This window comes from Neolamprologus multifasciatus, chromosome 7, assembly GCF_963576455.1.
Source record: "Neolamprologus multifasciatus chromosome 7, fNeoMul1.2, whole genome shotgun sequence".
Classification (NCBI taxonomy): domain Eukaryota; kingdom Metazoa; phylum Chordata; class Actinopteri; order Cichliformes; family Cichlidae; genus Neolamprologus; species Neolamprologus multifasciatus.
In genome coordinates this window covers 46,774,111-46,796,898 of record NC_140445.1, presented here as the reverse complement: position 1 = coordinate 46,796,898, position 22,788 = coordinate 46,774,111, and the positions used below count along the sequence as shown (strand labels likewise).

The window sequence follows — 22,788 nt, the reverse complement described above, 5'->3', positions numbered from 1 at the left end:
ATTTCTTGGTTTTGCTAACTCTTGAGGTTGTGCAATATTCTTTAAATTTTGCCCAGAACAAAGTATATCTAAACCATACTTCAAAAGAGTTAGAAACAGCAAAAGATTTGAACATTTTTTCTTACTCATGCAATGCTACAAATGTACAGGGTTCTTCCAATGCTCGCTATGTACAGTCTGCCTTTGTCAAGCTACCAAACACTTAGGATACATAAAAATCTTGAATAAAAAATTAACAGGATATACCTTTGGCTTTTTAGGTGGAGCAAGCTGACATTTTGCCCAGTGAAATGATCTTCACAATCAAAGAACCGCCTCAGCACGGTCATGTGGTCAAGCTGACAACCAGTCCAGACGCTGAGGCCTCACCTGTCCTCGACTACATCCACTCTTTCACTCAGGAAGATATTGATGAAGGACACATTCTCTACGTGTCTGCACCCACCCAGGTTTTGCTTTGTTTTTTCCTTTCTTTCACTAAACTTATTCAGTTGTAATTAGTCAATTAATTTTTCTTAATCCCGTTCCCTTTCATATTCACAATGAAACTAAAACTAGACGAAAGGCGACCACAGCTTCTGATGGTTTTAAGGTACAAGGTTTTTCTCTGAACATCAATAAATTATTTCCTACATTTATCTCTTTCAGGGGCATGATGTCTTCACACTGGATGTCAGTAATGGTTTTAACACAGTGGAGGACCTGCACATGTTTGTGAACATTGTGCCCCGGATAATCCCTGTCCAAGCCCTGAACTTTACTGTGAAGGAGGGCCTCAGCAGAGTAATTAATGCAGACATTATTAACATCTTGGACCCCTTCTACAACTCATCAACCATTGACATTTCTGTTGATGAACCACCACAACACGGGGATATCCGCTCCTTGAGTGGACAGGAGCTTTCTTACTTTTCATTAGAAGAGGTAAGCAGACAAAGCACATAGTTAATGAGCTCTTCTGCTCTATGCATGTCATTTTTGACGTTCATTATTTGCAGTACATGCGTACACCAATGATACACTTCCATTAACTGTGACTACCTGCCAGAAATGTCTAACCTGCCAGCATCATGAGGAACGAGCACGTGTAGGAAGAAGAATCATTATTGTAGCTACTCGGAAAGTGGGTTTTGAAGTTCTATTAAAAATCTGACATTTGTTGTTGCCCTGCAAATTGGCAGGAAGAAGCAGTGCAAACTTTTTATTTACCAAATGGCTGCTTGCACCAAATGGTTAGCTTATGTGCAACACATGTGTTGCCAAGTGGCCCAAAACATTTGATTTTCAGTATAACATTGTAAGGATTAAACAGATTTTTTTGTGTCTTGTGTCCATACAAGGAACCTGAATTTCATTTGGACAAAGATTCATATATTTTTGTCACACGGGGTCCAAAAATATTCTCACAAGAAAAAAAAAAGCCATCAATGGGCAGTGTAACATCTTTCTCACACTAGTAGGAAAGGGCAGTTGTTCAAGAGGATTACCACAACAATGCGTCACTTTGGAACTTTTCTCAGCTACTACTCGGTGCTGTTTGGATTTTGTGTAGCTACACCAGATGGAGAGAGGAGAGAAAATCTGGGAGCTTCTGCAGCACAGCTAGCTCGTCTCACTCCATGTGGTTCAGACGCCCCAGCTTTAGGAAAATATGAAAAATGCATGAGTAGTTACCGGTGGAAAAACCTCATGCATTCTGAATGGACCGCATAGTTGAGTGGAGCTAGTTAGACATATATCTTATAGCTCCTACATCTAACCCACTGCTCTGCTCTACTTTGCTGAAGCATTGTGGAAAAACTGACGATGCCTTTGGAGCGCCTGCAGCCAAAATAAACTGGCTTGCTAAATTCCTATAATAATATGTGAGTGCACACAAGCTCTCCCACACTTTACTAGACTGACTCATGTTGAGTCTAATCTGCAGCTCCAATGAGTCTACTGCAATGAACGCTGGGAGAAAAAAAAATCGTGATATTTTTTTTGACATATTTGTACTTTTTCTTTAATTTTTCTTCAAATGTTATACTCAGAGAATCCAGTCCAGTTAATTATCCCAAATAAGAATTCAGGTTCAAGCCTAATTTTGAATATTTTGTGAGTCAAGCCGCAATTATTATAAAATAAATATAAAATAGATATTTTAAATATATATAAACATTATAATATAAAAATAAAATAATAAATGAAAACAGCTTAGAGGGGAAAAAAGCTAGTGCTGCTTTCTTCGGCCATCTGTTAGCGCAATTAGCCACATAGCAGGCAGAGATGGGCGCGTTACTGTAATCCGATTACTTTTTTCAAGTAACGAGTAAAGTAAGGGATTACTATTGCAAAAACGGTAATTAGATTACCGTTACTTTCCTGTAGGAACGCTGCGTTACTGCGTTACTAAAACCGTGATTTTCTTGCGAGAGTGTCTCATGACAGTGACGTAAGCGAGTGTGACGTTTGTGACAACAGCTGTGTGCAGATCAACAATGGATCATATATCGAGTGCGGGAGAGAGTATGAGCGTGCAGCGTTTAAAGCGTGGAAGTACTGACCTTACTTTGAGTTTGATTCCGTAAAAAGTGACAAAAACATTAGTGTCCGTTGTGCGTGGGAAGAAAACTTCTTTTTACAGCGAAAAAAACCCCTAAACTTCCGAGCAAGCACCGAGTAGCTACGACGTAATGAGAAACTCACAGAGAAACTGCGGTATCCTTCCACTGACCGCTGCGGCACACCTGCACCAGGATAAACCTCCGCCTACTCTACTCCTGCTTTACAGGTGAAAATAGAGCAAAAGGACCGCTAGTCTTTGACTTTATTTATTTTCTGCTGTGTTTTACTTGCATCTGAAAGAGTGAGTGTAAACACAATATATATATATATATATATATATATATATATATATATATATATATATATATATATATATATATATATGTGTGTGTGTGTGTGTGTGTGTGCTGGAATGTGCAGAAAATAGGTTTAAATGTTAAACTAATTTCTTCCAGTCAGAGAATGGTGCATATAATTAAAATTTTGCTTCATGCATAAAGTTAAAAGATTAAAACTAACAAAACAAGTTTTAAAAAGAGACTTTTCCATTTGATTACATTTTGTATGATGGATTATGCAGAAAAAGTAGAATTGGGCTGAAAGGTCTATCGCTTTATCACCTATTCAGGTTGTAAATCATGTTTTTAAAAAGTAACTAAGTAACTAAGTAATTAATTACTTTTGAAAATAAGTAATCAGTAAAGTAACGGGATTACTTTTTTGGGGAAGTAATCAGTAATTAATTACTGATTACTTTTTTCAAGTAACTTGACCAACACTGATAGCAGGTCATGTTATTCGTTAGATAATTGTAAAATACTCCAAAACATAAAGTCAAGAAGTCCAGCTGAATGACTTGAATTAGACGAGGTGATGCTCAGTAGACAGCTCGCAGCGACAGTCACCTTTCACTCTAAGCAGGCGTGCTTTTATCACACACTAATGACCAAATCTGCTTTTGTACTACGCTTTAAACATTCCTACATAAATTAGGAAATTTAGAGTCGACAAGGACTGACTAGCTTTTGGAGCCAGCCTCAAGTGGCCATTAGACAAACTGCATTTTTTTGAGGACTTTGTACACTTGCTTAATTTTTCCCATCCCGAAGGTGCCACACAGGAAAGCTGTGTTTTTTTTCTGCTAAGTTCAATATTATTTGAAGCTCAAGTAGGAAAGTCCCCAGATGTCACTTGGGAATGCACACTGGACTTATTAGTAGTAGTGCTGCAATGAAGACATCAGTTTGGGCACTGAGGTTACGGTAACACAGAAGAGTCTACTTTGAGAAAAGATTGTGACTCATACAGATTCACAGGAACGCCTGCCACAATAATTTCAATTAACTTTATGTGCCATGTGGTCCAGATGGGACATAAGCACAGAATCTCTCATATGAACATCCAGTAACATGAAACACTTTGTTCCAATATGTCTTTGTTTTAATCAGTTTCAGCTTTCCATCAGGTCTCCATTAGGTCTGCAGTAACCTATTAAAGTCTGCATTGTCTTCTTTATATTTTCACACAGTGCATGTTTTCTGAACACTGCAAGCATGCCTTTGCCATTTATACTCCATAGCGCAATAGCCAACCCGACCAAGACACTTTTCATCGGTCTAAAATTAGACTAACATAAAGTCTGCAGCTAGTAATAAACGCAACCATACACATCAGCCTTGCTGAGTTGGCCAAGTGTCCAATTACCAGCAACTGTTTATTGTTCCAGCTCTCCGACTTTCCCTGATCAGTAATGGTGATGAAGGTTGTTATTCCAAAAGGATGCCCGTCATATGGAATCCATTCGCCAATTGCTGCTCTCTGAAGCAGGTCCCTTCATCTCTGTGGCTTTCTGGCTTTTGTCTAGACAAAGATCTAATTGTTCTCTTTGCAAAGAAGTGTTCTGAATCTGTAAATGTGTCAAAAAGTATCAGCAAAAACGGATGTTTAAGTTAAATTATTTGAGCCAGACGGCAAAGATTTTAAACAAGAACGCAGAAAGGTAAAGCTCTTTGTTCGGCCCAGCCACAGCCGCTGTTTTCTATGTAGTTCCCTTAACAATGGATGACTGACTGTTTTCTGCATCTGGTTTCTCTCAAGGTGTCATCTCACTTGCTCCTGAGCTGCTATCAGACAGACATTTAAATCCTGATTATAGCCTTTTCTCGACTTTGAAAACTGGTATCATATTATCTGGTTGGAGAAAAACATAAATAATACAGTGTGCGCTATAAACAATATATTCTTCTCATCCTTTTAAAATATAATCCTTTTAAAGAAAATGTTTGAAACTATACTTTGAAACACTTTCTTTGCTAAGATGTGTCCAATGAATATTAGGTTACATCTAGAAGCCAGTGGGTCTGGCTTCACATTAAAAAAAAGTCTATCAAAAACTCCACTTACCAGCAACTCTACTGCCCGCTTACATACGGTAAGTTGTTTATTTAATCAATGCAAAAGACGGATCTTTATGCTGAGCTGGGGAAACTGTCTCCTGGCAAATTTGGCATATTTAACCAATTGATTTATGACCCAGACCAGAGAATAGTATTTATCTTCTCATCTACAGTAGCTCCAGGCAAGAAAGCAAAAGAGCCTATTTGTAGACTGCTTTTAAAAGTTACAAAGAGCATTGTAACAAAGTGCAGTTGCAAATTGTTCCAAGCTCAATTTGGTGGACTACCCTTATCAGTGCCTTGATTTCGTTACACTTGACTGTAATAATACAGTATTGTGGCAGTAGTTTTACTGTCTCACTTGTTATGAAGAATAAGCATATTGTGCTTCATACGTGACGAACACGTTGAATCCATCCACGTTTCAAACTACAGCCCTGTGCAAAAGTCTTGAGCCGACCCTCATTTTGTTTTATTTTTCTACAAAAATGGGAAATAGCTGCAGCGATTTTGTTGAAATGCGCAAACACAAATGGAAATGGAAAACAGTGTTTTCAGTAAGCTTGAAAGTCAGTATTTGATATGACTACCATTATTCACAATCTGAACTCCCTCAAGCAAGCTTTCTTATAATTTCTTTAACCAGTTGTCAGGAATAGTTCTCCAGATTTCTTGAAGGACATTCAAAGCTCTTCTTTGGATGTTTCTGAATTTTGTTCTCTGAAAAAGATGATCCCACACTGCTGTTTTTCTCTCCAGGTATGCTTTTGTTGCATTGCCAGCATGTTTGGGATCACTGTCATGATGAAGAATGAAGTTGTAGCCAATCAGACATTTTCTGTCATTTTCTGTATCGCAGTCATTTTCAAACTGTGGTGTGCGCACCACTGGTGGTACGTGGACTCCCTCTAGTGGATTGCGGGAAGTCTCCCCCAAAAAATTACGATTAAATAATATAGCATGTTCTTATTGAGGGATTTCTGAAAAATTAAAACGTACAGCTCTGCTATCACTTCTGACATAAATGAAGACAGAAAACGAAACAGCAGTAACGTTTGTATGGTTACTGAATTTGGGCTAGCTGATATAAGGATGTGCCACATGGTGGCTAGCTACACAGCTATGGTTAGCATAATGCAAACACATTGAAGCTGGAGGATGAAAGCTAACTTTTTTCCATTCAATGAAAGTCAACATGAGGGTTCCTGATGGTTAGGGACAAAGGCAATCGCATGGCAGGATGCTGTAAACGGACCAAACTTCAGTCGGGAAAACAACTGAGATAATTGCTGTAGCAATACCAACAATTAGAATCAATCAAATCTGTTGCCCTTGATTTTTAGTCCAGTACTTGTCTAATTTTGCATTCCTTGTCCTTTTCTCTGTGTCTCTTCCTTAAGAATTGTTCTTTGTTGTCTGTCATATGTTGACCTGTCACCTTGAGTTAGCTGCATTTTGTTATAATTAAATGATAGGTGTTAAGTGGCTTAACAAACAAAAAAAAGAAAGAAAAAAGCATTCCTCTGATAATGCGCAGCTATAAGTACTGGTCTGACAATGAGTGGCAATAGATTTTATGGAGTGATACATTTTTGGTCCAAAGTTTGGAGCCAGTAGCTAAGGTCTTTGAAAGACCTTGAGAAAACTATTGTTCAAGATCAGTTTGAGGAATGGCTCAAGACTTTTGAATAATGCTGTGTGCAAGTCATGATCTTGAATTATCCAGGTTTATAGAGAAGTTACAGCTCCCTGGTTTCCACTGTGTACAGATGCTAAGAGACACAGTCACACTGTAAAATTGAATCCCACCTTTGAAGTTCATCTAACCTTTTATTATGTGTTCTGCCACTCGTGATTCATGATGAGATCTATATAACAACTGGCATCCTTTCGGTCTCTTGCAGATGAGAAATGGAGAAGTCTACTACATGCATGACAGCACAGAGAGCACCGAGGACAATTTTACACTCTCGCTCTCTGCTTATGGCATTGACCGCAGGAGCCTCCCTTTCACCATCTCGGTTACTGTCATACCTGTCAACGACGAGCCCCCGAAACTGACGCGCAACACCGGAACAGAGGTAATACTTTGCTCTTATGAACGTGTGATAGGTGACCAATTCTCCCACATGCTCATCAAGCCAGAAAAGTTAACATATTGAAACTCCCTTATGCTTATAAAGTGTTGTACATTTTACCCAATAACAATTCAAGCTGACCACCAGCTTTCAATCCCTGTGAAAGAGAAAAGAGCGCATGTTTATTGCAGTGTTTCAAACATTATTGGAGTAAGTTATTAGATGAAAGTGTATGTATTTGGTCTCTCTGCTGCAGTATGCAGGAAGAGAGACCTAGTTTGACTCGTGCATGCGTGATTGACAGGCTACAGGCATTACCACCTGCTTCAAACTCTGGTATGATGCTCAAGCCGCGCAAAATATGAAAGAATGACAGATTAATGGCTTTATAACGGTTGATGAGATTCTGGCATGCTGAAAGGCGGTCAATTTAGCAGAATTACCCCATAGTGCTTTGTGCTTTAGTCTTCATTTAGTTTGATTTTCCAACAAAATAACAGACAGATCTATCTATCTGTAGAAGCTGATAGATTAATCTTCTCTGAATGAAATGTGTAGGCTTTGCTGACAGTTCTCACATCCATACACTATAGTTTCAGCCGCAGTAACAGTCCAAAATCATGAATCTTGTATGACCTGCATATAAAATGTTCTCCATGCAGTAAGGCAAATGAATGCATGGAATTTGTACATCGAGTCTGAACTATACAGATCTCAGACATGCACCGTCTCCCTAAGAGTATTTGCTTTTTTAATAAAGTGAAAATTCAGAATGTAAGTTGTGCAAAGTCACGTTACAATAGAAGGGCAGTGATTCACCACTGTGTGCCCACTATAAAGCGTCAGGCAGAATTTCAGGTATACATTTCTGAGTATGTGTCTACATTTTCCATTTTGATCCTTTACTGTCACTTTTCTGAGGGGTAAGTTGTGCTTGGGTTCCAAGTGAAATTACAGCATAACAACCACAGAAGTTTGATGGACGTGCGTATTTGCTTCTCCCCAGCGATTTGGATAATGTTTCATAAGTTGGTAGTGGCAGACTGTCAAAGAACGAAACACCTCCGCACTGAATTCTTAGGACTTTATGTTGTAAGAAGAAAGGTGTATATTTGAATGACTCTGCTGAAGGCTTATAATGAGTTTGTGGCAAGCTTTTAAACTGATTTACGTCAGTCATGAAAGAAACGTTTAGGGTGATGAATAACGTAGATTCTACAGCAGGAGTAGTCACGCAGTCGGAAAAAGTCGACAGTAATCAGCTCACAGAACTGGAAACCAACTGTGTCATTCAGCCCTCCCCGCTCTGCCTGTGGCTCCTCGTCTCCCTGGCAACCCGTATTTTTGGAAAACCAAGATGGTCGATGAGACCGCGGCTTTCTGGCAGAGTGAGGGCAGCATCCAATCCCTGCGACTCCTTTGCTGCGGCTGCAGAATGTAACATAATAATATGTGGATGTCTAACCCGCACAGAGCAAGGGGCTGGCCCAGTGGCACTTGGATTGATTTAGAGCAGGAAGTGTGTGTGTGTGTGTGTTCTGTGTGTGTGTAGTGACCTCTGTAGACATGATGACTAACACGACCGTGATCGGGTTCTGCTCAGTCTGATCACATTTGGCCCGGTGTTGCAGGATACAGCTGGTCTTGATTAGAATTTAAACCCTGTCTGTCTTCGTCTGCTTCCGCCTGACTTTGCTGTGTTTCTGTGCAGAAGCGCCTCACTCTACCTGCCAATCTATTTTGCTTTTGCATCTCTCACATTTTACAAGATTACTTTGACTTTGAGTGATAGCCTCATTACCCTCGCTAAGTACTTTTGTTTAATCTCTCATTACGACACAAAGTAGGAGCGAGGGCATGTAGTTAACCTGTATCTCTGAGAGGAATGGGCTGGACGAGGGGAGGAGAAATCGAAATTAAATAGCATTATTCCCGCTGTCAACTTTAGCTCCCGAGTATAGAATTACAAACACACTGGTGGATTTGTACTTAAACATGATGCCTAGGCAGTTTTGGATGCATCTGCAAACATCTGGCGCCCCTCAGAGTCTCAGACGTTTAGAGGATGATGTTGAGTCACTGGCAAACAAAGTCATTTGCCTATGGCAGCTACTTCATTACTCCCTCAAAATGAAATGCCAGCCATTATCTCCAATCAGATTGAATTTGCGGCCCGTCCTCCTAGGTGCTAAATGCATTGATTGTTATATAAACTATCAGTTTGCGAGACCATTTTCAGATTACCTGTCCTAGATTGGCTGTGGTTGAGAATGGGCTAATGTGGCCATCTAGTGTAAAGGACCGGGAATTGCTCTGTAATAGCATCGCTCAGCCTTCTAACAGTGTAAATTCTGTTTGCCATTAGCAAACATATACCTTTTTGTGAAAAAGTACACATTTCAGCATTTAATTAGCATCTGATGGATCTTGGACAACACAAGAAAACATTTGAATGGGAAACAGGGAAAAAACTGTTACTAACTGTGTACTAAATCCTGCTGGAGACCAACAGGAAAGCTTCTCATGTCAGCCTCTGGAAAACCTTAGTTAAACCTAGTTCCTATAAGAGCTGGCATTTAACAGCAATCTCTTTGTAAAGGTGAATAAATCCTGGGCTTTAGATGACTTGAGAGCTTTTCTTGAGGATGTGTTAGGCTGCTGTCGAGCAAACAGTTTTCAGCATTAACATGATTATTCCCACAGATAATTGCCAGTAGCTTGTCCCCTCAGCTTGAACGATGGGACACCAAATGTGTCTGCAGTGCTGCTCAAAGCTGAGAAATTGTCCAGGTGGGTGGTGCTATTTTCAGCTGACTCATGTCTGCATACTGTACACCGAAGGCTTCTGCGAGAATAGGGCTAAAATAGAGGGGTGGGCATGCACTGAGCAGCTGTCTCATCCATGGTGCAAAGAGGAAAAGTGGGTGTTCTGCCTTAAGGCAATCCACTTGCAAACCTCTCTGACAGAGTCCAGATTTGGCTGGGAACGTTTGGGTTAGTCTGCACTCCCCCACCATCAGTGTGTGCCCCTGGACAAACTATCAGACTGTGCTTTTTTGCAGGCCGTGAGAAGAAAACTGCCCCAAGGAGAACGAGCTCCTCTAAAGCCCCGTATCACAAGATCTCTGCAGGTTTCTGCAACAGCGAGGATAAAATGCTTTCCTGTTTGTTGTTGTACGCTGATGTGATAGAGCTGTCGGTTCTAACTAGCACCAACCTAGCGACACATGTTTTTGCTCATCAAGGAACTGGACACATGTAAGCTTATTGTCCGACCTTTTTCTTAGTCCAGAACCTCTATGGTGAAAAGACCAAAAAAAAAATCACCAGGTCCAGTCACAATCTCAGTCTCTGCAGGGACTTCAGCCAGCAGTGCCAGTGGTGCCACAGTGTGAGATACATGTTTAGTAGATTTTTTTGGCTCAAAATTCATGAAATTCAAGCTGACAGTTTGGGCATTATTCCAAATTTTGCCACATATTTGCTTCAAAACAACCAACTCTGCTCTCCAAGGAGTAGACATATACTCATATAGATGCCTTTGAAGCAATAACTATGTGTAACTTAGACTTTCAAAAACATTTACCATTCAAATAAATTTGGGTTCTCTTTAACCGAGGTGTCAAAACTTCTTTTGAACTACAGATGAACCTGTCGGTGCTAATTCTGTTTGACTCTACACGCACATGTTTCAACGCAGAAATACGCAACACATGGGTAACTTTCACATGAAATGACCCCAGTTTTATTTCCTTTTTATCTGTTGCAAACATAAGTCTTATTTTATTTCTTGATTATGTCTCCTTTGTTAATAATAGACTTCTGCATATTCTAAATGCGTTTTTTATTATGCGAGGGACAAATATTGGTCTTTTCTGCCGCTCGACACTGAGATTAGACATATAGACATAGGGCTTTTGTTATGAATGGGACTCTTGATTTATCTTTGACTCAAAGCCTACTTATCTTTGCGCTCATCACCATTTTTTAAGCATTATCGTTTGAGAGCAACAAAGACAAAATCTAGCAACAGAAAAAGCAGTAAGTGTATAATGATGGATCACAGCTTTGAACTCTTGATGCAGTCTGGGCTTTGAAAGGGCTTTGATGGAGTGTCAAATTGAGTGGGATGTTATAAGCAGTGGACTGAAAGGCAACTAAATTATAGACTTCATAAAACATTTGTTATATTGCAGAACTCTGGAGGTATGTGAAAAACCAGAAGTGACATAAAGCACTTAAAAAGACAAAAGCTTCAGAACTGAAGATTAAACTTTCTCTGAAAACATCTATAATTGGGAAATGGAAGACAATGCGGCCCCAGGGATGTTGATTGCTTGATGAGTCTTAAGGTTTTGCCTCAACATCTATTCCCTGATATTTGCAACAGCGCCACATTTCTGGAGAATATGGAGAAAAATAGATTTGATTGGCAAATTATTTTGTACACATCTTACTAAAGATGATTTTCTGCCTGTGATTGCTTAAATTCTATTGACAGTCATGTAATTTTAATTTGTCCAGTGAACACATGAGCTAGCATGACATCAGTAACAGAAGCCTTTAATGTAAAGTCCAGCAAATGGGAGGACAGGAAGCAAAACTAACCCAGAACATGATAAAAAAAACTTTCAAAATAAAACCAGGAAGTTGCCAAAATACATATATTAAGCAAAGAGACAAGACCCATATACTTGACATAATTATGTAGTGCATATATGGAATTCATTTCTTTATTTAGCAGAATTCATTAGAATGTTTTGTAACGAATATTAAGTAAATATTAATTTAATTTTGTTTTCCAGAAGAAAAGAAAAACACTTTGGGAGATTGTAGAGGTACTGAAATTGTTCTGTATTTAAATGGTTATGACCTGTTATTGTAACAAAGTCATAATAAAAGAATCCTTATATATTATTCCCCATAGGCTTACATGTTGTCAATACAAACAACAGCAGTAAAGAACCTAGTTTTAAATACAGCTGTATAGCATTGTTAGCATATAGCTTTCCTATATGCTATAATGTACCACAAGAGTAAATTGTAAACTTGTATCAGTAACTCTTTGAAACCGAGACACCAACCTGAACAGTACAAATAAATCTATTTCATGTTAGAATAACAATAAAATCATGACCCAAAACATCATAAAACAGAAACTATTTACAAAAATCATGTAGATGAAGTAAAGACATAAATGAAAACTCAGGACTATTCATAGTAATCCAGCTCACTATTAGTATGTTAAATCAAAAAAGGAATCAACATTTTCAAACTCTGTAACAAATCAAATCCAAACAGTTACCCAAACTAAAATGAGCCCATAAAGGACCCTCCATTGAGAAACACATAAACCCTGGGACCAAACCTAGTAAGCATGCACAGTAAGTATTATGCCAGAAGACCTGCTAAACATCTGTAGTCTCCCACATTCAGTGTGAGCATGCTAAAAGCACCACTGCACCCAGTTACACTCTCACAGGCCCTTCATCCTGTTGCAAATAATCCTTTATATTTCATTAAGAGTGTTTCCTACCGTAAAGCAGTATTGGTTTTAAATGTGTGAATTGCCTACAGCATAAACTTAACTATTAATTTAGGAGTTTCAGCTGCTATTAGAGTAAAACTAAATCCCACTTTAAGACCTGAAACTGTTTGCGTGCCATGCCTTACTTAAAATATTTGGTGGTGTGTTTTTGAATCCTCATGAAAAAACAGAAGATGTGAAAGCAGTGTAGACACTTTACTAAAAGATTTTAGTACCGTGGCTGTGATAATAGCAGAAAGAGCGGCATCAGTTTTCTCTTTAGACATCGTCCATTAGCAACAGGGTTTCTGATAAACAGCCACCATTAATCTGTACAGAGAAATCGGTCACAGAAGCTGAGCAACTATTTCTTTTTTTCTCCTTTGGTGGTATCCTCATTAGAAAAGAATCCCATCGAGATAGTTTGTCTTATTTTTTTCTTTTTTCTTTTTTTACCAAAACACTCTCCAGGCTTTGGCTGTGTTCTTGTCAGTGTGTCTTAATCTGCACTTCCACCCAGAAATTCATACCAAATGGTAAAATGGTAAATGGCCTGCATTTGTATAGCCCTTTACTCAGTCCCTAAGGACCCCAAAGCGCTTTACACTACATTCAGTCATCCACCCATTCACACACACATTCATACCAAGACTTTATGTGACACTGACAGACAGATTTGAAAAACCAGGTCCAGTCAGATGTGTCCAGTCTCCTTCTACTATGGATCATTTTTTTTATTAAGAGATGCTGTTTAGCTCACTGAAATTTGCAATTACAGAATTGAATCAGTTGAACTAAGTGATCCTTGCGTTACTGAATGATTTTCATTTTAGGAGGAAATGCATATCTGGTTTGACCTCACGTATTAAACAGTGATCACATGTTCTGTTTTGTCCTCAGAGGGCAATAATTGTGTCCTCCCCAGTTCGATTACCAGTTTCTGGTCACTGAGCCTGTGCTTTGTTAGGATCTGTTGCTTTCTGTCTCCCACTGACTGACACTTACCACATTAACATCTACCACCGAAGTGTCCTCTTTTCCTCTGCCCAGAGGCTTTCTGGTCTTTATCCCGGGTCTGTAAAAAGAGGGAGTGTGGTATTGAAGGGTGAGTGGCTTTCTAGATCGATATTTACTTCTCACTGCAAGGCACCCTAAGCACACTCTCCCAACTGATTCCAGCTATTTAAGAATGTCTTTCTAGAGATCTGGCCCATTTCTTTCAATTAATGCTCTTTTCAGCCATCTGACCATTAGAAGTCCATTAAGGGCCCTCCACCTAGGGAGAGTCATTCAGTCTGCACTGCTGTGTTCCATCTTCTGATAACAGGCGTGTGTAGACTGCCATGGAGAAATAATTAACCTTTTAAATTCTTACTTTGGAGCTGGCTGCTTTATGTTTCACGGATAGGCTGGGTTTTCTTTTTGTACTTACGATCGATCGATCGATCTTTCTATCTATCTATCTATCTATCTATCTATCTATCTATCTATCTATCTATCTATCTATCTATCTATCTATCTATCTATCTATCTTATTTTTATTTGTTATTTATGTATGTATTTATGTATATTAAATAAAATACTGCACAAAATATCATGATACTGTATTGATGTTTTTCCCCGACCCCTTAAGTGTCTTTAACTGTCTTTCTCTCTCCTGTTGTCTTTGGTATTTCACAGGTTTTTGCTGGTGAGGAAGCTGATATCACCTCCAGTATGCTGAGCACTGAGGATGCTGACACTCCCGCAGAGGAACTGGTTTACAACGTTGAAATGCCGATCAATGGGAGGGTTGCACTGAAAGAGGCGCCTGATGATGAGATCCTAAATTTTACGCAGGCTCACGTAAACAAAGGCGAGGTCGTCTTCGTCCACGAGGGTGAGATCATTAGAATTAGAGGTTAAGTGCTCGATCACGCTGTATCTCCGCTGACACGCTGATTACTCTGTGACCTTTATCTGCGTCTACCTCAGAGTGTTGCTAACACAACGAGCTTAAACACAGGTCTTTATGTTTCTCCAAGCAGAAATCTCAATAAACTTGTAATGTAATCAGAATGTAGGTATTGATCAATAGGCCAATTAAACCCTAGAGATATACTGTGGCTAGGTTGTAAAAAAAAATAATTAAATAAGTAGTACATATAATGTTTATTTGTACCTTATTGTGACAAATATGTGGTGTTTTTTTACGTTCTAACAAGGCAATAAAGGTGTAGCAAGCTTTAAACAATGTTCCGCCTTTTCAAGTGTAAAGACAATAAAGTTTCAGAGAGACAAAAAAGGGGCACAAACAAACAAAAGCAGATTCAAAGCTCGAACTTAACAAGTGACCCGTTAAAACTGTGCAATCTGTTCTGCTCCAGGTGAGGATTCTGGCAGCTTCAGTTTCACAGTGACAGACGGCGAGCACACGTCTCCTCTCTACAAATTTGTTGTCACAGCCAGGCCACTCACCATCACCATGGTAACGCAGGCGAACCTCATGGTATTTCCAGGTAAGATGCCAAAAAAAAAAAAACCTTCTGAAGATGACAATGATAGAAAGATAACCATGAATGCGCAGTCACGCACACAGTATAGTTATTACGACAACAACATTTATTTTAAGAACTGGATGTTGGTCAGGCTTATAACACACAGATTAAAAGTGTGTGCAAAACTTATTTAAGGTGTAATACACAGGATGTTCCTAAAAAAACAACATTTTTCAATTATGAACTTCTGAGGTGTAATCTTCTTACTTTTTTCATATTTTGCTGTTTGGGATGCTTCTGGGCTTACACTCTTTAGGAAGCGTGTGGGTGGGTGTGTATCCCTCAGCCAGTAACAGCTTGCTGGGTCCATGCTATTTCCATTTCCTTTGCCTTCCTGTCTGTGTTAAATTCATTTTACATCATGGGCCACATATGATTAATCTTAAGTGGATCAAGCCAGTGAAACACCCCTTTCTGTCAGTATAAAGAAGTTCATCAGTGCATTTAATCCATGAGACATTGCAGTTTCAACAATACAGTTTACAGTTTTTATACATGACAAAGAAATGCTGCTGTAGTAGATTATTTGTGCTCAAATCGTAAGAAATAAAGTTGTCGATTGTTCAATAGCAGACTGAAAAAACAGGAACATTTCTGTCATGGCATTTTTTTTTTTGTTACTTAATTACTTTGGTGTAGTATGAATCACTTGGCTCTAAAACATCTGAAAATACAGTTAAGAGTCCAAAATGTATACTCTTTCACATTTTCCACATTCGTCCAGTGGGCCTTATTGGAGTCTTTGCCGAGCCGATTCTGGCCCCCAGGCCTCATGTTTGACACCTCTTCTATAAGGTTTGTTTTTAACCAACAGCAGACTGAGCTGCACACGTACAGAGAGCAGAGAGGTTACAGGAGTAGTCATGATGATTTGTGAACATTAAAATCCAGAAATATGGCACCTTTCTCCTTTATTTGTGCTTCTGAGCAGATGAAACAATCAGACGATAGTGTATTTAAAACGTGGCTCCATCTGACACATTTCATGCTCTCCGCATCAGGAAGCTCATCTGCCCTGTACATGAGTTAAAGTAACCTCTAAAGTTTGGGGCTGTAATTTTACAAGCTAAACTAGACTGAAAAGAGGCCACATTCAGTAGAGTCATCAGCACTCATCAGAGGACCGCCTGTCTATGTGTGTGTGTGTTTGTCTTTTCACAGGAACAAGGCAGCCCATCACAAGCGCCAATGTGGGGGCTGTAACCAGTGGGGATGGAAATGAGATAAGCTACTCGCTTATCCGCCCGCCTCGTTTGGGAAGACTCATCCTGGCCAATGACAGGAACCAGTACGAGGAAATTAGTCAATTCTCACAATCACAGGTGATTGCTTTTTCTGCGGGAGCTGCGAAATATGCATTTCTGGCATATGTTTCCTTTAGGAGACATTTAATACATTTTCCTTTCTGTTTATCAGAAGTTGTAAATGATTTTATGTTAGCAGGGAGATATTGATCGACACCATGAAATGAAATTGAAACAAAAATGTATGTTAGATCCTTTAATGTTAGCTCTTTTTAATAATTACTTTTAGAGTTTCGGGATTCAGTGAAAATATGTATTTCTGTTCTTTTTCCAGAGTAAATCCTCTTTACTTTGAGATTTAACATCACTATTAATAGCAGGTCCACGTGTCTAAGAAGTGACAGCTGTAAAAGGCACGTCACTCATCTGTTGCACAGACCATCAAGCGCACATGGGAGATATAAGACATAAAACTGCTTCCATGCGTGTAAGACAGCTAATCCTATCAGCACAAGCTGGCAGCACAGGATCAACTTGTGCTGTTTTATGTCCAGTTTTATTTCCTCTGCATACGCCCATACCTTTTTGACATAAAAAATGTCTTCTTGCTGTATTAAATGTTCTCAGACAATCAATAGTGCTGATTTTTCGGTGTTGTTTTTGCTTCCTGAAAACCAGCCTCTTGTACAGCCCTCTGATTACTGGCACTAAACGTTTCAGTTTGTACTTTGGCTCCAAGGAACAAATTAGTGGTGTCGGTTGCTGTTAACCAAGCAACAATGCTGTCCAGTTTTATCAAATGTTCAAACAAGATTTGAGAACACCTCTTCTGCCACACCAGCCCTCTGTCCTCCTTCACTCCATCCATGAATGGTATCCTTCTTTTCCTCCTGTCTGTTCAACATCTTTTGTCCAGTAAGTCTACTATCCCTCTTCTCCACCTCAGGATTCCCGATCTAACTTTATCTCCAAAGGTTTATTTGGACTGTTTTGGGGAGAATTTAATAACGCTCTTCCAAAAAGTTGATTCTGTTCAACTGGACGTAGCATTTAATAATGCTCTTTTTAGATATTTATGTATATGAAGATAACTTTGCAATCCACATTCCTTTCTCTCATCCTACATTCCCTATCAGCATCTTCGCAGATCCAGATAGGGAATGATTTGTAAATGTATAGGTATTTTGTGTAAAATTAATTGTAATCTACTACTTAAATAGGAAGCATATTCATGATGATAGCAATAACTGTATTTTCATAAGGAAAGCAACTCAAAAGTTATTAGTTATTAGTTCTGAAAGTCATGAATGATGTGCTTTACTGTCTAATGCCGTCTAAACTCCCTTTTTTGTTTGTTCCATGTTCATGTCTGTAACTGCAGTTTGTTGAATCTGAATGTATTTTTCTTTCAAACTGACAACATGTGAAGCATGAACATTTATTTCCCACCAGGGGGCATCATTGCTAGTGATGTCTCACTGGTGTTAGGAGTTTTTGTTTCTTTGTTATCCGTTTAATCCTTTTAATATTGTTTGACGAGTGGGTGTATGCAGCTTTGCTCTGCCTGTACCTTATTTACTGTTAAGTATACATGCAATGGGCAGAAATGGAAAGGGCAGAAAGTAAGGATTTCTGAGTATAATAAAATCTCTTTGGCTTTTTGTAGCTAAAACCAATTTGGCAACACCCTTCATCGGGGTGGGGTTCTTGATTCCAAAGAGCTCCGCTGTTCCATAACCACGTATATGTTTATTTCTCTAGCATTATTATTATTGTATAACCAAATATTCAGATTACAAAAAATAAGGAATATTGAAACTTTACTGATGCTAGTTTTAGCTTTTAATGGCTTTGGTTTAGGATTATGAGGCACACAGCGTCGATAGTTTAGCAGCACCACACGTGCAGCTGTGTTGGCAACAGTCGGATCAAGACTATCCGTTCATTTCCATTCTTGACATCTGACCATGCTTGGACGAGCATGAGAACAAATTCTTTCCCCGAAAACTGCTCCTTTTGGACTGTGACAGAAAATCTAACACGTCGTCAAGCCGAAAGCATTTGATGATTTGAGTTATTCGGCAGCGTGTGTTTGCTTTTTTCCTGCATGCAGAAATTCATATGTGCACCTTTCTGTGTTTGTTTGAGAGAGAGAGAGAGAGAGAGAGAGGGAGAGAGAGAAGAGGCAACAGTGACTTCAGGCAATCCAGCTGAGCTGAGCCAAACAAATAAATAAAAATAAAAATATCTTACCGAGCTAAAATACCAGTCTTTGCCTATAAAGTTAGTCAAGCAAACAAGTGACTGACTGCAGTTACATGTCAGACAATGAATCCTCGATATTTCTATCAGATTCTACAAAAGTTAGTTGGAATGAAATAAATAAATAAAGTATCTGCTAAAATAAAACTTGCTTTGAAGTGATCGCCAAATTAAGAAATTATTTTATTTGAAACAACTTACCACTTTCTGTTTTCGCTTCCTCTGATGCACAGCTGGAGTCAGGAATGGTCTACTATGAGCACCAGCTACCCGAGGAACCATTCTGGGCAGTGAAGGACTCCATCGAGCTCTCGTCCCAGTCAGCATCAGACGTCCATCACATCCTGCCCATAACCGTGTCTTATTATGCTGCTCACAGCAACATCTCCTCACAGCTGTGGAGGAACAAAGGTAAATGATGAAATGAGGGACATATGCAACACTTTCAATTAAGTAAATTGCATGTTTTTTTTCACAGGCCACACTGATAAATGAGAGCCTGCCTAAATGATCACTCTGGTACTTACCAAAAGCATACATATTATGAATACATGTGCACAGATGTTAGGAAGCAGAGATGAGAGTCTGCGTCTGTGAAGCACCATTAGAAGACTCCAGGGAAGTCATTATTCAAACAGACATTTCAAGTATTTTTCTGTTAGTTAGCTGAGTTTATCCTTACCACACATTGTTGTATGCTGTAAAAGTAAAAAGGGTTACTTTGCGTGTTTGAGTGCAGAGCGTTCCTGCAGCACTTTAAAATAGTTTTTGTCTTTTTTTATTGTATCCTGGAGCTGGCATTTTGCAAAGTGCTGTAAGAGTCTCTGAATGTGTTGGTGAATACAGCGCAATGCTGTAATTGCTGATATCTTTGGAGAGAGCACAAAGATTCAAATAATGTGGATCGGTGACAATTTGAATGCAACTTGTCATTCTCACACTATACATATAAATGTTTAGTGATACATTTCAAAAAAGAGATGCTATTTCTAGGATATGTTGTTTTGTTTTTGGTTAAAAAATTCAAATCAAAACTGTGCTCAGACATTTTGGAAAAATACTCTAATTCACCCAGCAACCACGCATTTGTTACTGAGTAGGGAAGAAAAAAAGTTCTATTTCTGGTGAATGTGCTGGTGAGTTGCAGCTTGTTCTTCATTTTAGATTCTCTTCCTTATTCTTTACAGTAATTTACTATTAAGAGTCTGAAGTCACAAAGGGACCTGTCAGCCCTACTTCTGTTGCTGACAAAACAACAAACCCCTGCTCCATCTGTCTCTCCAAATGTATTCCAGATTCAATCTCCTGCATAATTAAATATCAACAGGAGACAGACAAAAATAAATAGTAGGTATCTTTGGGGGAAAAAAACAACTGGATTAAATTTAACATTTCTCTTCGTTTATGTTTTTTCTGCTTAGGTCTGGATATTGTGCAGGGCCACAGAAAAACCATCGATGATTCAATTCTTGATGCTTCCAACCTTCTGGCTAGCCTACCAGAAGAAAACCGAGGCGAAGTGGATGTCATTTTTGAAATTAAGCGTTTCCCCGGTCGTGGTCGTATCATGCTGGATGGTCAGGACCTGCCCCGTAATACCCCGTCCTTCATGCAAGAAGATGTCATTCAAGGAAAGGTGGAGTATGTCCATGATGATCTGGCAGACTCGTCTGACAGCTTTGCTTTCAGAGCCCGTCTTAAGTCTGAGGGCCGTAGTTTGGCCTCACCTGCTAAGTCTGTGGTCCTGGAGGAAGTCTTTAACATCTCAATCAAACGGAGGGGCTCAGACCCCCCTGAACTAGTCACCACAGAAACACTCTTTGAGGTTCTTCAAGGCTCCATGACCCTCTTGACCCAGAGACAACTTAACACTCATGATGAGGACAGTCCTCCAGATGAGGTGCACTTCAAGGTGACCAAAGCACCTAGCAATGGTCGACTAGTTGACTCAGGCACAATGGAGGCAATCTCTGAATTCACACAAGAGATGGTCAATCGTGGAGAGGTGGGATTCTACAGTGACAACAGCCTTGTAGATAGCGTCATGGAATTCGTAGTATCAGATGGAGAACACCAAACCGAAGCATACATGCTGCACATCGTCGTACTGGCCCACACCCTGCTTCTTGACATAGCCCCTGAGATCAAGGTGAAGCAGGGCAACGATGAGACCTTAGTGACTGAAGAGATGTTGAAGGTCAGCACTGGTGGCCCTATTGAGGAGGACATCCTTTATAAAATCACAAGTGCTCCCAAGTACGCCGCTGTCATGGTAGACCGGCAGCCTACATCTGCTTTTACCCAGAAACTGATTAAAGAAGGCCGAGTCAGTGTCCGCTTTGTCAAGTCCACTTCACCCCGAGACAGTGTTTCATTTACAGCCCGCAGCCGGGCTGCTAACATTTCCTCTGTCCTCAACATCACTGTGCAACCTCTGGCCAACATTGCTCGGGATCCTCTCTTACCCCAGGGTGCGCTTGTCCAACTGGATAAAAAGCTTCTAGATGCAACTCCCCTCGCCAACAAGACCAAAGTTACCCCAACGTTCACTGTCATCCAGCAACCGAGAGGTGCTCGATTTGTAAAGTCTGGAGGCCCAAACACAGGTGACTCAGTGAAGTCGTTCAGCCAAAAGGACCTGGATGAGGGTCGTGTAGCTATGGAAATCTTAAATGGCTCTTCTGGATCACCTAGTGGTGCCACTCAGGATGAGGCTCGCTTCCTGCTCAAAGCTCACGGGGTCCCTCCTGCAGAATGTGTGTTTTCCTTCCAAACCGGTCCCTACAATGCCTCTGGAATTTACCCTGTCACTCTGTTGAGGATTCCCTCCAAAGACATTGATCATCTTCCTGGGGTCACTCCAGTTAGCCCTCTCTGGCCCCACGGAGATGCCACTACAGCTTCTGGATCTGGCTCATATGGAAGACCACAAGCTGCCAAGCGCAGTAACATCTGGCCTATTATCATCCCTATCATGGTAATTCTCATTCTCTTGCTACTGGCGGCTGTCTTGGCCTACTATCTGATTCGCAAAAACAAGACGGGTAAGCACAATGTCCAGACGGCAGCATCCAAACCCAAAAACGGCGAGGTGGCCACCACAGAGACCTTTCGCAAAACTGACCCAGCCAATAACATCCCAATGTCCAAGATGGACTCCAAAGACGCAGACCCTGAGCTGTTGCAGCACTGTCGGACAACAAACCCGGCCTTGAAAAAGAACCAGTACTGGGTCTGAAGCACTCTGAGATCGGACACAGAGGGAGTGTTGGGAAGTCTCCTCAAATCATTCCTCTCAGTATTAAAAGCAGCAGTTTATACGAGGCTAATTTTGTTTAAGCCCTTTACTCAACTCAGCATAACTCTGGACAGATTCTCAGGCAATGAAACACTGAATACTTATTGGCAAAGAAAGAGGCAGTTTCTTATCTACAGGGGCTCGGACCATGTCTATTTATTTTAGTTTTATCATTCCTCTTTGTCACAGGTCGCACGTTAAGACATAAACATGCCATATGTTTGCAAAAAAGTATTGAGGTTGTGCTCTGTCTGTGTATTCCATATTTATCGTAAGCTGACATTATTCAGTGAGCGGTTACACATTTTCAAGTCCCGGATTTGGTCAGATTTATTTTCTTGGTTCAGGAAAGCTAAACGTGTTAGGTGATTAATATAAAATGAAATGTAATATTTTCAAGAAGATGGAAAACTGCCTCTTTGTTTTAATTGTTTAAAGGTCCTTGCACCTCAGGGTTAAATCTAGTTTAAAGGCCAACACGCCTTCATTCACTTTCTTACTGAAAAAGACAGATAAAAAGACTGATACCATTTCACTACATCGCATGTCAATGATCAAAGCATGAACTAAAGCTAAAGTCTCGAGTTTCATCTCATTTTTAGTCTTTATGCTAAGTTAGGCAAAGCTAAGCTAACGGTCTACTTGCTGTACTGAATACACAAATAAAAAAGCTGTACCAAGCTTTCCATCTAGTGACTGAATACACGTGTTTCCCTAAAATGCAGAACTTTAATCTCATCGTGATTTGATTTGACTTTAATTTTACAGAGAAAAGACGCTTATTTTAAAGGCGTTTATAATCAAACCCTTGTTGTGACAGCGCACACAAAATTAACTGGATTTAGCTCTGAGTCACGCCATCATCTGCCATATGTTATAGTTTCTAAATGCTTCCAAAA

The 22,788-nt window shown here is 39.8% G+C and overlaps 1 protein-coding gene across 1 annotated transcript in view; it reads left to right on the top strand.

The window, feature by feature from the left end:
- The window catches only part of cspg4 (chondroitin sulfate proteoglycan 4), a 72,836-nt gene extending 50,296 nt beyond the window's left edge, over positions 1–22,540 (top strand). Inside the window, exons 4-11 of the mRNA XM_085165277.1 lie at positions 261–449; positions 649–924; positions 6,848–7,024; positions 14,229–14,427; positions 14,915–15,046; positions 16,247–16,407; positions 18,825–19,002; positions 20,013–22,540. Coding sequence (XP_085021403.1) covers positions 261–449; positions 649–924; positions 6,848–7,024; positions 14,229–14,427; positions 14,915–15,046; positions 16,247–16,407; positions 18,825–19,002; positions 20,013–21,829 — 3,129 coding nt within the window. The 3' untranslated portion in view covers positions 21,830–22,540. The remainder of the gene's footprint in view (positions 1–260; positions 450–648; positions 925–6,847; positions 7,025–14,228; positions 14,428–14,914; positions 15,047–16,246; positions 16,408–18,824; positions 19,003–20,012) is intronic.
- The last annotated feature ends 248 nt before the right edge of the window (positions 22,541–22,788 follow it).